The sequence below is a fragment of the Prionailurus bengalensis genome, chromosome D1 (assembly GCF_016509475.1).
Source record: "Prionailurus bengalensis isolate Pbe53 chromosome D1, Fcat_Pben_1.1_paternal_pri, whole genome shotgun sequence".
Classification (NCBI taxonomy): Eukaryota; Metazoa; Chordata; class Mammalia; order Carnivora; family Felidae; genus Prionailurus; species Prionailurus bengalensis.
Genome location: NC_057346.1, coordinates 107,979,962 through 107,998,177, shown reverse-complemented (window position 1 = coordinate 107,998,177; position 18,216 = coordinate 107,979,962). Strand labels below are relative to the sequence as shown.

Below are 18,216 nucleotides of genomic sequence, written 5' to 3'. Positions count from 1 at the left end.
TTCTGGCCCCGCTTTTCACTGGGAAGGGGACGAGGACTAATTTCAACCCCCCGTGGGGTTTCACGCAGAGTGGATGGTTTCTCTGATTTGATGACCGAACTGGGGAAATCCACAGGCACGTCTGGGAACTGGGGGTGGGGGGTGTCTTCCCCCACCTGTCTTCTGGGGAAGCGGCCTTGGCATATCCCAGCACGGGCGAAGGCGCGGGGGCCCAGGGAGAGCAATAAAGCTCCGAGGTGCCTCATGCCCCGTCTGGCGGTTGCCCGTGATTTTGACGAGGCCCTGCTCTTGGGGGACATTGGGCCCGGGTGATTAATGCCCCTGCCGCTGTGTTCCCCGAGCCCCGCCGTTATCAGCCCCATCCACCCGGCCTTCTCCAGAAGAGGAATCTCCCTCTGTGCCAGCCGGCCCTCACCTTTCTGAACACCGTCTAGCAAAGTGCCATAAAGACACTTCTTAAAACACATCATTGAATTCCCGTTCGCCCGCTGCACTTTATGGCTCTGGCACAGGCTGCTTCCTCCAGCCCGGCTTTCGTGCCCGAGAGCCGCTGAGCGCTCCGTCTGGGGTCAGGCCTCCCCATCAAAATTTACTGCAGACATCTTTTTGCAACACCTGTCTCACTGAGCTGTGAAATACTCTCGCCTCTCCAAAAAAGAAAATTAAAACGTGTGTTATACATCTTTTATAAGGAAAATAAAACTCGCTTGTGCCTTCAGTCTGCATCTGTCCTTCTGGCAAAAGGAGGAAGAAAATGTTATACATGTGTGGGGCTTCTCCGACAGCGGAAGCCAAGGCAGTGAGGATGACCCTTGGTCCCTCGGAGCCCGGGGGGGAGTCACCATTGGCTTCTCCTTCCCCGTAAATCAGAGACCAGCGCTGTGTGTGGTTCCTCAGGGGTCAGTCAGGCCACAGCCTCGCTCTGGAGATGAGGACGTCGTGCCTCCCACGCTAGGTGTGTGCCTGGGGACCGTGAACTGGAAGAGACAGGCTGGGAGGTGGAGCCATCTTTTGGATTTTGCTAGAGGGGGCCCTGCGGGCTGCGCGGGTTGTGGGCCCCTCAGACCAGGCCCCAGATACCGGGGAGGACAGTGTCGCGAGAGCCTTGGCCTGGGTCCCGTCCTGGCTTGCCCAGCCAGAGGGACTCAGCACACGGGAGTCCTGCAGGGTTGGCCCCGGTCCTGGCTGGCCAGTCCCTCCAGTGTCTCGGCAGGCTGGGAGAACCCCACGCTTGGGCGTGCCAAAGCCTCTGAGCAGGGATATCTTTGGTCTCAAGCGTGCAAGATGGCAAATGTGGGCACCCAAATAATTCGCAAAGTTCCTCTTCGCCTCCACGTTGGAAAAGAAAAGCCCTCCCCCCCCCCCCCCAAATTTCGTCCTGTTTCGCTTTGTACTCTTCGAGTCTCCGCTCGCAGGAAGGGCCGTGTATCCGCTGTATGTCTTGCATTTTGCAGCTTCCAGACGCCCTGACAGCCCCTTCTCATTCCCGGCCAGGCTGCCCGGTCCCTATCCCAGAGATGAGAAAACTGAGGCTCAGAGAGGGCGAGTGACCTGCCCGTGAACGTGATGTCGGGAGGTCGTGAACCCAAACCCAGCGGGACCAAGGAGCGGCTTGGGCCAGCGTGTTCCTTCCACTGTCTCTGTTCTTCAGATGGGAGATGAGCCGAGACGGCTGGCTGCCGCAGCCTTGCCTTTGCTCTCTGGTCCAGCTGTTCTAGATCTCTCTCCATTTCCCCACCCGAATGCTGTCTCCTGCCTCAGGGCGTTTGCCTGTGTTGTCTCCTCCACCTGGAAGACTCTGTTGTCTTAGCAAACCCGCCCTCGACATTCAGGTCTCAGCTCATTCATTCATCGGTTCATCCCACAGATGCCCGTCGGCGCTCACACATGCCATGCACTGTGCCAGATGGTGGGAATCCAAAGTAAACACCACAGATCCCCAAGCGGCCAAGGTCAGGAGAGGAATAAAGCATAGCCAGTAGGGGAGGGGCTACTCTGGGGCTGGGGGAGGCAGCTGGGAGGGGCCTGTAAAGGAAGGTCAGGCAGGGGGCACAGCAGGTGCAAAGGCCCTGAGGCAAGAAACAGTCTGACTGTGGGAGGAACTGAAAGGAGATTGATCTGCGTGGACTGCAGAAGTGTAAGAAGGAGAGTGGAGTGTTATGGGGAGGGAGGCCGTGGAGGAGGTTGGGGGAGAGGCGTGGCTGTCATGTGGGCCTTGGTGGGGACTCGCAGTTTGAACTGAGCTTTAAGTGGAGAGAATTCTGTTCCCAAGGTCCCTGGGCTGCTGTGTGAGGAACAGGCAATCGGGTGGACGTGGGGAGTGCACGGGCAGTAGACAGCTTCCAGGTGGTTCTAGGGAGCAATAAGAGCGCCCTGGCCCCTGCTGGGGGTGAGCAGAAGGCTTGGTTTTGGGGGGGTATTGTGGGGATAGATCTAACAGCCTGCAGCTTGATGGAGCCAGGGGACTGGGAGAAAGGAAGGAGCCCCGGTTTTGGGGTCCTAGCGGAGTTGGGGGTTCATTGAGAAGGGAGAAAAGTGAAAGAACAAACCACTTTTGGGGGGAAGGAGGATGGGACTCTCGGCGGAGAGATGAGGGGCTGGAGGTGTAGCCCCGGGACCATTAGCCGAAGGAGGGTTTTGAATGCACGGGATGGATGTGAACACCAGGGAGAGGGTGTAGATTAAGGAGGAGGGGAGGCAGCAAGGAGACCGTAGGGGTGAGTGGGGTGGGAGCCAGGAAAGGAGGGATCCTGAGGGGAAGGGGGGATGCTGAGTGCATACGGGAGGACAAGAGGGCCCCTGCATGGGGCCATGTGACCTGTGTGGTGTCTCTGACCTTGGCCTTGGTGAGACTGGTGAGGGCTCAGGGGAGCAGGAGAGGGAGGAAGTGGAGACGGTGGAGGAGGGAGACAGAAAGGAGGCCTCGGCTGCAGGGTGCAGAGTGCACGGTTGAGGGAGGGTTCATGACCTTGAGACACGAGAGGCCACGAGGGGGTGTCTGAGGGCACAGATGGGACAGTCCAGGGGAGGAGGAACCGCAGGAGCCTCTGGGAGGTGAGCAGGCAGCCTGGGCTGAGGGAGGGAGGGCCAGGCAGGGGCCGTGGCCCAGTTCCCAGCCGGCAGGAGGAGGCAGCATCTTCTGGATGTGGGGGGAGGGTCCTTGGGAAAGGGGAGAAGGGCGAGGGGGAGCAGCTGGGCCTCCAGGGGAGGCGATCAGGAATTTAGAAGGAGCCTTCTGTTTCGCCACGGGATTTTCTCTAGCAATTTTGCAGCCTCTGGGGCAGACCCGAGGAGTCAGAGGTACCTCCTCCAGGAATCTGTCCCCGCCTCCCCTCTGCTTGGTCAGGCCCCAAAGCTCCCCCTGCCTCCCACCCGCGGGGCTTGGTGCATGGTGGGTGCTCAGTAAATATTTATTAACTAACTGCTCTGCATTCAGACTATCAGGCCGCGGCAGAGCCTGGCCTTTGCTCCACAGTCTGTCCTTGGCTCAGTGGTTCTGTCCGCCAGCAGCTGAGTGCTTTGCTAAGTACCCAACTAGGCCTGTTTTGCTTTTCTTTAGAACAGGAGGGAGAGATTTCTGTAACCCCCCCCCCCCGCCCCGCCACCCCCTGCTTTCCAGAAGAGGACAGCCAAGCCTTGGAGAAGCACTTCAGCTCTTTTCCAAATACCAACACCCTCCCCCCAACACACAAAGAAAGGAGCATTTATGTGGGAGCCCTTGACCTGTTACTCAGATTGTGCCCGGGGTCACATGTCCAGCAGGGAAAGCAGCCCCTTGAGAAGCCTGCTTCCCTCTGGGTCCTCCCTCCAGGCAGGGAGATGGGCTGGGAGCATAGAAACACACTAGCGACGGAGGGGACCGTCCACACTGGGTGCCATCCACGGTCGGATATCCTTGGCCCCTTAGCTGGCGGTGGGGAGAGTTTGTAATCTATATCTGGCGAAAGCATGTTTTTAAATTTTTAATTATTTATTATTTTTTAAATATTTATTTTTGAGAGAGAGAGAGAGAGAGAGAGAGAGACAGAGTGTGAGCCAGAGAGGGGCGGAGACAGAGGGAGACACAGAATCCGAAGCGGGCTCCAGGCTCCGAGCTGTCAGCACAGAGCCCGACGCGGGGCTCGAACCCGCGAACGGTGAGATCATGACCTGAGCCGAAGTCGGACGCTTAACCAACTGAGCCACCCAGGCGCCCCAAGCATTTTTTTTTTTTTTTTGTACTTTTCATTCCCCGTGACATACTTATTTTGCAACCGCAGATTCGTTCCTCTTAGGTCCCGTCACCCATTTCCCCCATCCCCGTGCCCCTTGGCCCTGTGCCAACGGAGGCAGTTTCTGTTTTGGTTTTTAGATTCTACGTATTAAGTGAAATCATGTCGCGCTTGTCCTGTTCTGTCTGACTTATGCCACTCGGCATAACATTTTCTAACTCCACGCGTGTTGCCGCAGATGGCAAGATTTCGTCCTCTTTTGTTCCACTGTATACGTCAACCACATCTTTCTTACCCGTTCAGCCATCCAACTTTGGTTGCCTCCGTGTCTGGGCGACTGTAAATAGTGCCTTAGTGAACGTTAGGGGCGCACGTATCGTTTTGAATCAGGGCTTTCATTTTCTTTGGGTAAATGAAGTGAAATGACTGAATCGTATGGTCTTTTATTCATTCGTTCGTTCAGTCATTCATCATTCATTCGTTCGTTATCTCCACCCCCGACGCGGGGCTCAAACTCACCACCCCGAGACCAAGAGTTGCATGCCCTACCAACCGAGCCAGCCGGGCGCCCTCGGTATTTCTGCTTTTAATTTCTCGAGGGACCGCCGAACTGTTTTCCACAGTGGAAGCCCCAGTTTACATTCCCACCGACAGTGCACCAGGGTTCCCTTTTCTCCGCAGCCTCGCCACCCCTTGTTATGTCTTGTTTCCTGTCTTTTTGATTCTAGCCATCGGTGGCTGGTGTGAGGTGACATCTCACTGTGGCTTTGATTTGCATTTCCCTGATGACGAGTGATTCGAGCAGCTTTTCGTGTGTCTACCGGCCCTCTGGATGTCTCCTTTGAAAACCGTCTACGCAAATCTTTTGCCCATTTTTTAAAAATCGGATTGTTTGCTTCGTCGGTGTTGAGTTGCACGAGTTTGGTGAAAGCATATCTTTAATGTTTATTTATTTTTTGAGGGGGGGAGGGGCAGAGAGAGAGCGCGGGGGACAGAGGATTCCAAGTGGGCTCTGAGCTGACAGCGGAAAGCCCAAGGTGGGGCCCGATCTCACAAACTGTGGGATCGTGACCTAAGCCGGAAGTCGGATGCTTAACCGACTGGGCCACCCAGGTGCCCCTGGTAAAAGCATTTTGAATCCGAATTTAATCCCCTGGGGTGAAGTCAGTCCTGAACAGACTTGGTGGCTCCACAGTTGACCCCACCTCCTCCCAGTGTCATCCCCCCCACCCCCCATGCTTGCCCTCTGCCCCATACCCTGGATCTCGCTCACCCAGGACCTCGAACATACGGTTTAGATGGTGATGAAACACCCTTCCCTGTCCTGGCTATCTCCCTTCCTCTTCTGAGTCTCGCTGAACCCCCCCGGACTGGGGTTCCTGTTGCCCCCTCCCCCCCAAACGGCCTCGGGATTTGGATTGCTTGCTGGATGGCCTCCATCCAGCTTGGCCTCCATGTCTCTGCCGGACTGCAGGTTCACGAGGGCCAGGACCACGTCTGCCTTTATCCTTGCACCGAATGCACATCGTCGGTGTTAGTGGAAGAGGTTTGGGGAGTGGGCTGCCAGAAAGTATCGTTCTGGCTTAAGCCACAGCTGAAGCAGATTTGGGGTGCTGTGAACCTTTTATAATAATCCCAACCATAATACGGAGCTGGGCTGTGAGCTGGGCCCTTCCCGTGCTCCTGGTGCGTCCTTGAGGAGCGAAGGCTGTGGATGCACTGACTTCTGCAAGGCGAAGGGCGCGGCTGGAGGCCCCACCTCTCTCCTGAACACCTGCCCTTTGCAGAAGCCTCCAGGAGGCAAACCCTTCCTCTCCCACCGCCTCCCCTAATTGCCACCCCCCCCCCCACCTCTGCACATTTTCTGATGCTTCTTGAGTTCCTTGAGTGTGGCCTTGGCTGTTTGTTACCCACCACCAACAAGTGGTCAGTGAGGGCCGCTCCATTTGGGGAGCATGCAGTCTAGGGGGGCAAGGCTGGGCTGAGAGCCTGGGCGCCTGGCGGCCTCAGGCCGGCAGAGGGAGCCCGAGAGCCAGAAGCCTGGACCGCTGTGCTAGTGGGGAAGCCTCAGAAGGGGGCTCCGTGCTGAAAGAGAGAGAGAGAGAGAGAGAGAGAGAGAGAGAGAGAGAGAGAGGGAGCAGGGGGAAGGGGCTATGTGTGACTATGTATGGCCTACCCTTTCCGAGATCCCCGTTTCCTCCTCTGTAAGATGGGGCCAATTCTAGCTGCTTACTTGGTTCACACTGGGAGAAGCCCACCCGGGCATCTGTCTGTGGGGAACTCTCTGCCCGTTCTGGGGGGATGCCGCGAACAGCCACCAGATCTGGTTCTTTGGCTCTTTGAGGATGTCTGTCCTGTTCCCTGTGTCCTGCCCCTTCCAAATAACCATGTGATGATGAAGCGGTCTATTGAGGATGTAACTGATGATGTAACTCATCCGTGCCACCAACCTGCTTTCCTTATATGTCCCGAGTAAGCTTGAGATTATCCTTTAAGGGGCATCTTAATCCCCACGCTCTAAATGTAGAAATTAGGGACCCAGAGGTCCGCGGACACAGCTGGAAAGCGGCAGAGCTGAATTCCGAACTCAGGTCTGTGGTACCTGAGAGCTGTCCTCTGTCTTCCCGGGCCTCAGTTCCCCTCCTGAACAAAGTGGGCAGGGCAGAATGTTCTAAGGGCCTCCTGGCTCTAACACCCCGCCTCTTCATGTGCCTGTGGGAAGGGTGGACATGTAGGGCTGGTTTGCATCCTCGGACGAGGTGACAGTCTCGGTGAGGAGGGGAGCCTACGGGGGCTGAGGGGTGGGAGAAGCCCCTGGGACTGCTCTCCGTCCTGCCTGCCGGCCCTGACTCTCCTTCCTGCCTGCCCCGTCTCACCCCTGTAGCGTTTCTGAAGGGCCTGAGCGACAAGCAGCGAGAGGAACATTACTTCTGCAGGGACTTCGTCAGGCTGAAGAAGATCCCGACATGGAAGGAGACAGCGAAAGGTAGGCCCCGCGCCAGGGACCCCTGGCTACTTGGCGGGAGGCCTGTTCAGCCCGGGTGGGGGGAGCGTCGTACCGACCGCGCCAGGAAGGCCAGCCGCGTGCGTCAAGCGCTCGCTATGTGTGGGGCACGGTGCGTGCATCACCTCCCTTAATTATGAGCACAGTCTGAGGCAGCTTCCGTTTTTATCCGCCTTGTGCTGTTGGGAAACTGAGCCCCGGACCGCCCGCCCGCACGGTTGTCAGGAGCCGGGATTTGACGCAGAGGGATGGTGGCCTGCCTTGGGGCACGCTGGCGAGCGTCCAGGCCCCGCAAATTGCACGCCCGGCCATCGCTAACCCCGGGGCACCCGGGGAACCGGTAGGCGGTCACCCGCCTAGGCCTCAGTTTCCACGTCTGTAGAATGGGGATGAGTGACGTTAATAGTGCACCTGTGTTCAACCTTGCAAAAATTCAAGGACACCAAGCACGTGCCTCACACGAGAGGTGCTTAATCATCATGGGAGGCCGTGACCGGTGTCCTCAGTCACCACGCCGCAGGCTGCCTCCGGAGGCGGTGGGGGTAGGGGGGTGGGGTCGACGGAGGCACCGGTGGGTCCCTCTGTAGTGCGGGCCTCCCTCCGACCCCCCACCCCTTGGCCTCTGCTCGTCCAGGGGTGACCGCGAAGGTGGAGGAGCCAAAGTACAAGAAGGATAAGCAACTGAACGAGAAGATCTCCCTGTTCCGAGGCGATATCACCAAGCTGGAGGTGGACGCCATCGTCAACGCCGGTGAGTGGGGGCTTCTGGCTGGCTCGCGCCCGAGAGCCGGGGGGCCGCCTCGTCACCTTCGCCCCGGTCTGCGGTGCGGGGCGCGGGTGGGCGCCACCTGGCTCCAGCGAGGAGGCTCGGGTGGCCGGAGGAGGGTGGCTCGCCGGCGCCACAGGAGCCCAGCGCGTGGGCCGCGCCGACTGCCTTCCCTTGAAGCCTTGACCTGCCGTGCCGGGGGCTCCTTGGCCGAGCTGCCCTGCAGCTCCGAGACCCATTAGCGGCCGGGAAGGGAGAGAGCTTGGCTGGAATCGCGCTGGGCTTGGCCTGCCAGGAAGGCGGCGGCCAGAACAGGGCGGTCTGACCTCGAGGGCTCTAGACGCCCGACCACTGCTCTCCTTCCCCTGCCTCCTGCCTGCCGTGCCCCCCCTTTATGCCTGGAGCGGGCGAGCTCGTCAAGGGGAAAGCGGGGGCAGAGGCCCCTGTGCCCTACGCTCAGCTTCCTGCTGTGGCTCTAGCCGGCCTCCTGCTTCTCTCCCTCCTGGGGGCCGGAGGAAGGTGGCTGCCCTCCTCCTAGGCTGCGGGTGTCTGGCCAAGGTCAGGGGTGGGGCGTCAAGGGACAGTCAAGTCCATGGTACTTCGTGGGGCCAGAACGAGCGGGGGCTGAATCCCAGCCCTCGTTCCCCTGCTTATCAAGCTTCGCGGGGAGGAGCTTCCTTCCAGAAAGGTTTGGAGACGTGGGCAGAGCCTCCTCTGGGGAAACCTTGCTGTGCCGCCACACCTACCTCCCGACCAGTGCAGTCTCAGCAACTCCCCCCCCCCCCTCCTCGCCCAGCGGCTCAGATCTCCTCCACCTTGCCCTCGGGCTTGCGGCCATTGTGTCTAACCCCAGTGCTGGCCAGGGAGTGGCATCGCCCAGTGACCCTGGGACGTGGTGGGCCTGCCCTGCTGCTCTTCTTGGTCCGGGCTCACGGAATCTGGGGTGAGGCAGCCACTCGGCCTGTCCCAGGCCCGCCTGCTGGTGGTCTGGGTTGCATTTCCGGCAGTGGCGTTGTTCTGTGTATCTTTCTGCCTGTTTGTGCAGTCACACAGGTGTCCTCCCCACCTCCCCTTGCCCCCGCCGCCACGTTGCCCATCTCAGCGCACAGGTGACGGGTCACACAAAGGCAGGAGTTCTGACTCAGAGCAGAGGGAGCTCGGTCACCTTCGAGTTTCTGCTGGTGCTTCTGCTGGGTTTCTCTCAGGCTGCTTAGCAGGTCTGCGAGTCTCTGGGGAGACATGGGGTGAAGACAAGCCAAGCTGGGTCGGCAGATGTCCTAGTGGTCCGGAGGAGAAGGGCCTTCTTGCCACCTGGACCCAGGAGGGGCTGGCCTGGGGTGGAAGGACCAAGCCTTGGAGCCGTGGCTGAGGGTTCAGCCCTGCAGGCTGGTGGGGCCGCTCTGCTGGGTGCCTGGGCCGTCGTTGGCAAGGGTGTGAATGGATCCCTGGCGGCACTTTTCCTGATGAGCTGCAAAGTGGCCAGAAGGATAAATGGGGCATCTTATCAGCTCCTTTCTAACGGAGTCGGAGTCGGTCGCTGGCAGGCCAGGAGGGAGGTGTGGAGCCCAAGGGAGGGTGTTGGTGGGATGCAGTAGGGACAGGGCGGAGGCTGCATGCGGGGCCGTGGATGGGATTCGTGGCTCTTCTGAAGTGCCCTTGTGCCTGGCCGGACTCCCGAGAGCAGCGGCTCTCAGCCCCCCTCGCTCTCAGAAGAGCACTTTGGTCCCGGCTGCATTCAGCTGCACTGGGTTGGGGGTGGGGGCGTTTGCCGCATCTCTCTGGGGACTCCTCTTCTCCGTGTACGTGCCTGGGCCTCTGTCTCCCCCTCTGCGTGACGGGGACGGTAGAAAGCCCAGTCGCTGGGTTGTTGGGGGCATTAGGGACCCATGCTCGTGAGCGGTGATGCTCATGCAGCACCTGGAGCGAACCAAGGACTCATCACCTGCCTCTGTCGTTGGCGCTAGAACCGATGCCGCCGTTGACGCTCTGGGTGTCCGGGAATGCCAAGGGATGCTGCTCCTGCTGATGAGCAGTTTTCATCTCTCCCTGCTTGCCTCAGTTTACCCGACGCTTCTTGGTGTGTTGTCCTGGGATCTTCTTTTTTCCCCTAGATTCTCACAGCAGGGAGGACCCCCCGGGAATGGCTGAGGCAGGCCCCACACACAGAGCCTGCTTCCCCTCTGGGCCCTCCCTCCAGGCATTTTCCCGGTGGCCTTGCCACTGGTCAGACCTCAGGGGTTATTGGTGGCGGTGGCCTGGGGCCCCACGCCCAGGGTCCTCCGGCCTCATCCCTGGGGGCCCCAATGGCCTTGGCTCAGCTCCGGCCTGCCGCCCACCAGGGGGCAGCAGAGATCGCGGTTTCCGCGCCCGGTGGTGCCCGTAAATCAGCCTGTTTATTAGCAGAATAAAAGTCGCGGCAACGCGGGGCTTTTCGGGCCTGCATAAATCTGGTCTGTGCCTCGTGAAACCCATATGTGCTTAATTCATATGTAAAGTTTCAAGCAGGAAGAGAATACGTGTCCATTAAATTCTATTTGACTTGATTATAATCATTAGCCATGAATAATTGCTTCTCAGCACCGACCGCCGAGCCACAATGAGGAAAAGGAGCGAGCAATTATAGCGGGGTGCGAATTTTTAAATTTTTATTTTTGAAGCTGAGGGCAGTGTTGGTCCCATGGGGGTCAGAGGCCCATGGGGAGTGGTGGGGGCGGGGGTGGTGGTGCTGGGGACTTGAGGTCAGCTTTGGAGTTTCTGGATTTTGTGTGTGTGGGGAGTTTCTTTTTGTCCCTGTGGCCAGATGGGGATGGGGGCAGGGAAGGTGCCATAGCTGGCTGGGCTGGGCTCCAGCTGCAGGGACCGTGGAGGGGGAAGCATGCAGGGGAGCTGGGAGGGACTTGCGAGAGTAAAGGGGGTCAGGATCCTTAGAACTCCCTCCATCCTGGGGGCATCTGGGTGGCTCAGTCGGTTGGGCGTCCGACTTCAGCTCAGGTCATGATCTCGCAGTTCACGGGTTCGAGCCCCGCATCGGGCTCTGTGCTGACAGCTCAGAGCCTGGAGCCCGCTTCGGATTCTGTGTCTCCCTCTCTCTCTCTGCCCCTCCCCCACTCACCCTCCACCTCTCTGTCTCTCAAAAATAAATAAAATTTAAAAAGAATTTTTTTTTTTTTAAACTCCCTCCATCCTGAAGAGCTGTGAGCTTGGAGCCTGGCTGCAACTGGGCCTCTGGCGTTTGAAGTCCAGGCCCGCTTTTTACCCCACTCTGTTGGTATTTGCGATGTGATTGGAGCGTGTGTGTACTCTGTGTGGTATGTATGATTGTAGATGCATGTGGGGTGTGTGTGTGTGTGTGTGTGTGTGTGTGTGTGTGTTGTGATGCATGCTGCATAGTACATGGAGGGGGGCTGGGGCGGAGAGTCGAATGCGGGATGCCTGGCAGGTGGGTGGCAGGGCTGGCGGTCACAGGGGCAGGACCCTCCGAGCATCCAGGTGAAGGGCAGGCCACCCCGGGCCCTCCTCGGCTGTGTTTTCACAGGCTGCTGCCGAGGCTGCTCGCTCGGGCAGTGCCCGGAGAGTCTCAGGCTCCCGCCATCTGGTAGCGGGCCACGGCTCCTACCCACGGGGGCACGCCGCATCCATCTTAATTAAATTGGGTTGCCATGCTGGCAAGATAAACCAGGGAGCCCCTGCGGGCCCCCCCGTTCTGGAGCAGAAGAGTCTCAGGGGCGGTGCCTGCTGCTCCAGGTTGGCCTACGACCCCCCCCCCCCGCCCTCCCCTTCCAAGGCTGCGTCTGGGGAGAGCCGTGCCTGGCATCTCCTCCAGAGAAGCTCCGGTCTGGGGGTCTCCGTTCTGGGGGGGGAGGGCGCTTCGGCTTGTGGGGTTTTTGCATCTTCTTATTGCCATGGGGGGGTATGACCTTGACGGGGTCACTTCCTTGCCCTTGAGGTTCCCAGCTTACCAGGCCTGTGCCTGTGGCTCCCTAGTTTTTGGCAGACAGCTGAGTCCCGGGCAGGAAGTGGCCCAGCATAAAGAAAGACCCCCATTCTTGGCCAGCCCAGGGGTCCGGCTGCCAGCTTTGGCCTTCGGGGCATAACGGGACAGAGCAGGGATGAATGTGATGCTTTGTGCAGACAGAAGGAATCTTCCCCTTCAAAGCCGTCCCAGGCCAGTGAGTCAGGGCCGCGGTGGGCACAGAGGCCAGGAGCTGATTGGAATCCCAGTATTCCTGTTGGTGGCGGCTCCAAGCCTCTGTTTCCTCATCTGAAAAATGGGCCATCCTCGGCCCCACCCAGGGGGGCCATGAGGCCTTTGAGGGGCCTGGGCACGCGGGCCGGGACGTGCAGAGTGGGTGGAAAACCATGCTTCACAGCGACAAATTGCCTCGCTGGGAGTTTTTTGAGCCGCTTATTTATTTAAAATAAGGCATGAAGTGGTGCTCTGTGTCCTTAAGTCCTGGGTCTTTGATTTGTGAAAATCTGCCAGCCGCTTACAGCCCCCTCCTCCTGGTGAGCCAGTCACTGTCCAGGCCTCATCTTTTCCGATGCCTGGAGGCCCCAAGGAGCCCAGCCCCGGCCGGCCCTGGGCCACCGCTCAGAGTCAGTGATTTAGAGACCGCCTTGATGGACTAGCAAGCAGGAGGGGCTGAGGGACGCCGGCTGCCTTGTGGGAAGTGATCTGACGCTAAACTGTCGCCGTAAATCGCTTTATCTGTCACTTCAGATTTAAATGTGTTTGCTGAGGCTTGCCGGCTGCCTCCGACGGCAGCAACCTCTCCGCAGTGGGCAGGGAGGGTGGGTGCGGGGCTGCCTGGGGGCAGGCAGCCCAGCCGCAGCTGGGCCCAGGCCCCCCGGGGGCCCACGGTGAGGGCCTGCCCCCTCCCTCCCCACCGTGGCACTGACCTGGAGGCATCCTGGAGGCAGGCAGGACTGCGGTCCCCGCTTTCAGTGATCAAACCAAGGCGCAGCTTGGCAGGTGACTGATTCAGAACTGGAGCCCCTATGTGGCCTTTCCTTCATTCAGCAGACTGTGCGGTAGGCCTGTTTTGCACCAGGCAGGGAGGTAGGCCCTGGGCTACAAAAGACACACTCTCTAATCCCCAGTGTGAGGTGAGACACATGAATGGGAAGGGATAGCAAAGTCCGTGAGGGCTTTTGCTGCAGGGGTGGCAGACAATCTGGAAGGCTGCCTGGAGGAGGCAAAGTGGAGGCGGGGCTCGTGCTGAGAAGGGGGCACTGCGTCAGAAGTTGGACGAGTGCATTCCAGGGGCAGAGAGGGAGAGCCCTGGCAGGAAGGGGTGAGACAGGGTAGGGGAGACTTGGGGAAGCTCTGAGGAGCTTGGAATGAGCCATGGCCTGTCCTGAGCAAGGGTCTCTCTCCGGATCTGGGCTGAATGCACATCCCATGCCACCTTTCCTGGCCTCCTGGTGTTATTATGTAAGCCCACAGTGTCAAAGGGGAGACTGAGGCTCAGAGATGTGAAGTCACTTGCTTAAGGCCACACAGCTAACCAGTATTGGTGCTGAGAGGGGAGGTTTGCCTGACTCTGGAGCTTCCAGGAAATCCTTGTGTTTAAAAATATATATTTATTTATTTTTGAGAGAGAGAGAGAGAGAGAGCGAGCGCACACACAAGCTGGGGAGGGGCAGAGAGAGGGGTCAGAGGATCCAAAGTGGGCTCGGAGCTGACAGCAGCGAGCCTGATGTGGGGCTCGAACTCCCGACCTGAGCTGAAGTCGGACACTCAACCGACTGAGCCACCCGGAAATCCTTGTATTTTGGGGGGTCGGGGTGGGAACACCTCTTCTTTGTTCCCTTTTCTTTTCTGGTCAAAGAGTAGGTATGTTGTCACCCCCACCCCCTGCGGGCGCAGCTGAGAAGTGGGGGGAGGGGTGGCGTTTGAGGCATTGGGCGGTCGATGCAGGAAAGGTGGTGCTAACATCTGGGTCTGGGTTCGGCTGGGTCTGGGCTCGTTGGCCCTGCGAGGCCCATGGCAGGCTCTAGCTCCTGTCGTGCTTGGTTGACCCGGGTCCCGTCCCCTGCCCCCAACTCAGCCCACAGAGCCTCTGCGTCTGGGCTGCCGCAGCTTGTTATTCATTATTCCCTCCGCGCTGGAAGCTGCCCCCACATCGCACCCATGGCCTCACTTCCGAGGCAGGCGCTAATATGTCTCCCATTTTACAGACGAGGAGACTGAGGCCCACACGGGACCAGAGTGCCGGTAAAAGGCCGAGCCAGGAATCAAACCCTCACCTTTCAGACTTGGGGTTTAAGGGAGATGCAGTCACGTTTGTGTTCTCAGAAGCTCCCTCTGCTTCTAGTGTAGGGGTGAGGGACAGAGTAGCTTGGAAGGCCGGCTGGGAGGCCTGGGGTCCCGTTGGCCCCCTCCCCACAACACCCGAGACAGTGCCAAGGCCTAATTTCCCCCACTGTAGGAAGAGGGCGGCTCGTTTCCACAAGGTCGAGAAGCGGTTACATAAATTCATAAATGATGGATCCCTCCTGAATTATTGAGATTCCCTTGAGGTCTCGCAAGGCCTGGTCCAGCGAGCGGAGGTTGGCCAGTGGGCAGGACTCGAGGACTCTGGAAAGGTCCTTCCGTCCCCAGGTCTTCTGCCAGGTCTCCTGTGTATTGGCCAGATCCTTCCCGTCCTTCCACAGGGAACACGTGGGTGGGCCGTGGGCCTTGGACCCAGTGACCCTTTGTCCTGGGTTTCAGTGAAAGTTTGCTGAATAAACGATTGATTGAATGCCTCTGAGAGTGGGTCACACAGAGGGAGGGACTGGAAGTGCCAGTGACCCCCTCTGGGCCTCCTCCTCCTGCCCCAGCCCAGACACCGCTCAGCCCCCGCCGTGACTCGTCGTCGTCGATGCCAGGGCTAGAGGGCGGCAATGCATTTGCCCGTGGACACTACAGGCTGCTTGGGAGGTTCCTGGCTCTGGGGATACAAGGCTCAGGCGGACCGGTACCTGCCCTCAAGGCATTTGCTGTCTCTTAGAGGAAAATGGGAGGGTGTCTGAGGCCCAGAGGGGCCATGACCTGCTCAGGGTCACACAGCAGGAAAGTGGCAAAGCAGGCCTGCCCCCCTCCCCCCCCCCCCCCAGGAACTGGGCCCCTTCTCCTTGTCCTTCTTCTCCCCATCACGACAGACACAAGGTCAGGAAACACGGTGCTCCCCTGCCCCCTGCCGAGTGGCTCCTCCCTGTCCTTGAGGCCGGCTGGCCTCAGCACCTGCACCTGTGTGCCTGTCTGTGTTCCCAGCGTGCTCTCTCTCCCGAGCACTGAGCTGAGGAGGCCGGAGCTTGTGGGAATGTGTGTGTTTGGAAATTAATGGGGACCATTAAATTGGCCAAGCATGAAAAGGGCTGAATCTGCGGCCCTTGGCTTGCTCGACCAGAATGATCCGCCAGCACCCTGGCAAAGGGCTGCCCAGCCGGCTTGAGGCCTCTCCAGGAGGCTGTGGCTCGCCTGCTTGTTTAACGGATGGGTACGCCGTGTCCCTGGGAGGTGAAGGGGTCTGGACGCAGCACGCGGAAGCCACGGGCCCTCCCCAGGAACTGGAGCCCCTTCCCTTCCCCTCGACACCCAGCTCTGTGCAGCCGGCTCTGTTTGCAGGGGCTCTGGGCCGAGTCTGTTCTCTCCGGACCCCTAGGGTGGGCTCGTACGTACCCCCAACCCTGAGCCTGAGGCCTGCTGGCTGAGGCCTGATCTGGCCCCAGCGTGGGGTGGTCTCTAGGACATAACATGGCCTAAAAGAGAGTCCAAGGCTCGGCCCTGTCTCCTCGCCCCACCCCACCCCACCCCTGCTCCCCAGACAGCCCCACCTGCTCTGGTGACCCCATCACAGGGCATGGCAGTGGCAGTTGCAGCCCTGGGTACAAGCTGTGGGACCTCAGGCAGGTCATCTAATCTCAGCCTCGGTTTTCTTGTCTGTGTAATGGGAATAAGAGGGCATTAGGCCCCGCCTCCTGGGGTGGCTGTGAGTTTGAAAGGAGACAGCGCAATGTCCGGGCTAAAGGAAGCCCTCAAGAAATGCCAGCTCTTGTATTCGCTGCTGCTGCTTCTCTGGGAGGGTGGCACTGTCCTGCAGGGTGGGGCCTGTTGTCACATGCTGCTCAGCTGGGCCGGGGACAGGGGCGGCCTGGGGGGACCTCCTTCTTGTCCTTCCCGTGGGAAACTGAGCCCTTTCTGGGCCCAGGGCGGGTTGCTGAGGCAGGGGGCCCTCCTGATTTGGGGTTTGCTGACCGTAGGGTGCAGGGCAGGTGGGCCCGGCGCCCCCTCTCTTGTGGCAGGGCCTTCAGTGGGGGAAGGGTGTGCGTGTTACGTGGGAATAGCCCGTGCGGAGACAGCAGTTGGGGGAGGCCGCTGACCGAAGCGCTCCCCGTCAGATGGGCAGAGCCGACGCCACCCCGAGGGCCCCCCTGAAACCTCCAGCCTTCCCTCCCCCTCCTCAGAGTCTCACAGCTCACCTTTTGGGCTCATTTATTCATTTTGCAAAGTGTTTGCCCAGATGCTTCCTCGGGCCCCGCGGGCGGCCGCGGGCGTGCGGTACCATCGCGATTTCTCGCGTGTGAGAGGGTGCAGGTGCCCGTGGGGAGGGCGCCCCGGACAAGTGGGGGCCAGGGCCGTGGCTGCTCACGATACAGACTGGGGTAAAAATCCGGTTCCGCTGACGGCTTCTCCCAGCCTCGGTTTCCACCGGTGCGCCCTGTGGAGGGTTACAGGAAAGTGGACGAGTGCCTGGCAGGCCGCAGGGGCTCCGTGAGCGACAACTGTCGTTCTTAGTAGTGAAATACCTCACTCCACCACCAGACGGGAGCCCCCGGAGGGCAGGTGTCCACTGACCCCAGGTCGCCATCCCTGGACGGGGCTGTGCACGCGGCGGTGCCCTCGGGTGGCGAGGGCGGCCCGAGGATGCCTGCCTGCGCTGTAGTTCCCTGATGACAGGTGGTGGCCGAGCTCCCTTAGGTGGAGGCTGCCCGGTGCCCTGTGCCCTGAGCCCCGCTTCCCGCACACGGGGCGGCAGCTCTCAGGGTCCTCGCGGTGGGGGAGGAGGGGTTGTGTCAGGAGACAGAGCCAGTGAGGACTCCAGCCCCCTCCCCCCCCCCCCACCGCCGCCACCAGGGAGGACGGATACCGGGGGACGGAGCCAGGGCCAACAGCGGTTCGGGAGGGCAGTGCCCGGTGGCGGATGGGGCCGGCCTTTCTCTGCCGGGACACCCGGCTGGCATCACCCGCTTTGGTTCATTCAAACCCCATCCGCTGCACCCCGCTCCCAGCAGCTACAAGTGGTCCTTGTACGGCCGTACCCACCCCCTTCCCCCCCCATCCCTGCTTCCTCCCCCTCTTCGGACATTGTAATTGCCATAAAAATAGCTTAGCTGCGGAGTAGCATGTGGGAAGAGAGAGGCCCGGCTGTCAGCCATTCCCCTGCCAGCAGGGCTCGCGTCTGTTTTATTATTGCCGCCTGGCTGTATTTCACGTACGGTTTAAACATCATCAAACGCCACATCCCTTTTGAAAAGCAAGAGCTACCTTGCTGAGGATGTTGAGGAGAAACAGGAACATTAAAATCTACGAAGCAAATGGCCCAGAATTGACATTTGCGACGGGAGCTTTGCAGCTTTGACTGTCAAAGGAGCTGGATCCCGTCTGGCAGCCGGCGGGGGAACTTTCCCCGGTGAGGGTCACGGGAAGGTGGGGCGGGCTGTGGCTGCAGCCTTGGGTTTTGGCAGAGAGGGGACCCAGGCGTTGTAGGCGGGGGTCAGGGGGTGAGGGAATTCTGTGGGTCACCGGACTGTGTTCAGTGCCTCCCTGGCCTTGACCTTGACTCGGCCTCAGCTGCCCGCTAACGAGGCCGGCAGGAGGGCCCCGCCCCCCCCTGCACAGAGCAGAGTGCTGGGCTCTGGGGCTCAGGGGTGGGAATGGGGGCGTGCCAGGGGGCCGACTGGACAGAGCCGCCGTGGTCACTTATAAACTCTTGTAACCTCGACCAGGATACACCTCCCCTCTGAGCCTCAGTTTCCTCTTCTGTAAACCCTGCTGGGAGAGCCGCGTTCCCCCCCTCCCCACCCCCCCGAAGGTGATTGAGGGGATGGAAAAGATTCATGAAAATGTGACAAGCCGTTGGAATTCAATAAATGGTGGCTGTTATCACCGAGGAAGTGGGCGTTTGAGCTGGAATTGATTTTTTAAAAATATTTAACCCACCTATTTCCACTGAAAAATAGGTACAATA

General features: G+C 59.7%; 1 protein-coding gene across 1 annotated transcript in view; it reads left to right on the top strand.

The window, feature by feature from the left end:
* The window catches only part of MACROD1 (mono-ADP ribosylhydrolase 1), a 142,472-nt gene that overhangs the window by 4,519 nt on the left and 119,737 nt on the right, over positions 1-18,216 (top strand). The window contains 2 exon segments of the mRNA XM_043581512.1: positions 7,096-7,197; positions 7,850-7,966. Coding sequence (XP_043437447.1) covers positions 7,096-7,197; positions 7,850-7,966 — 219 coding nt within the window.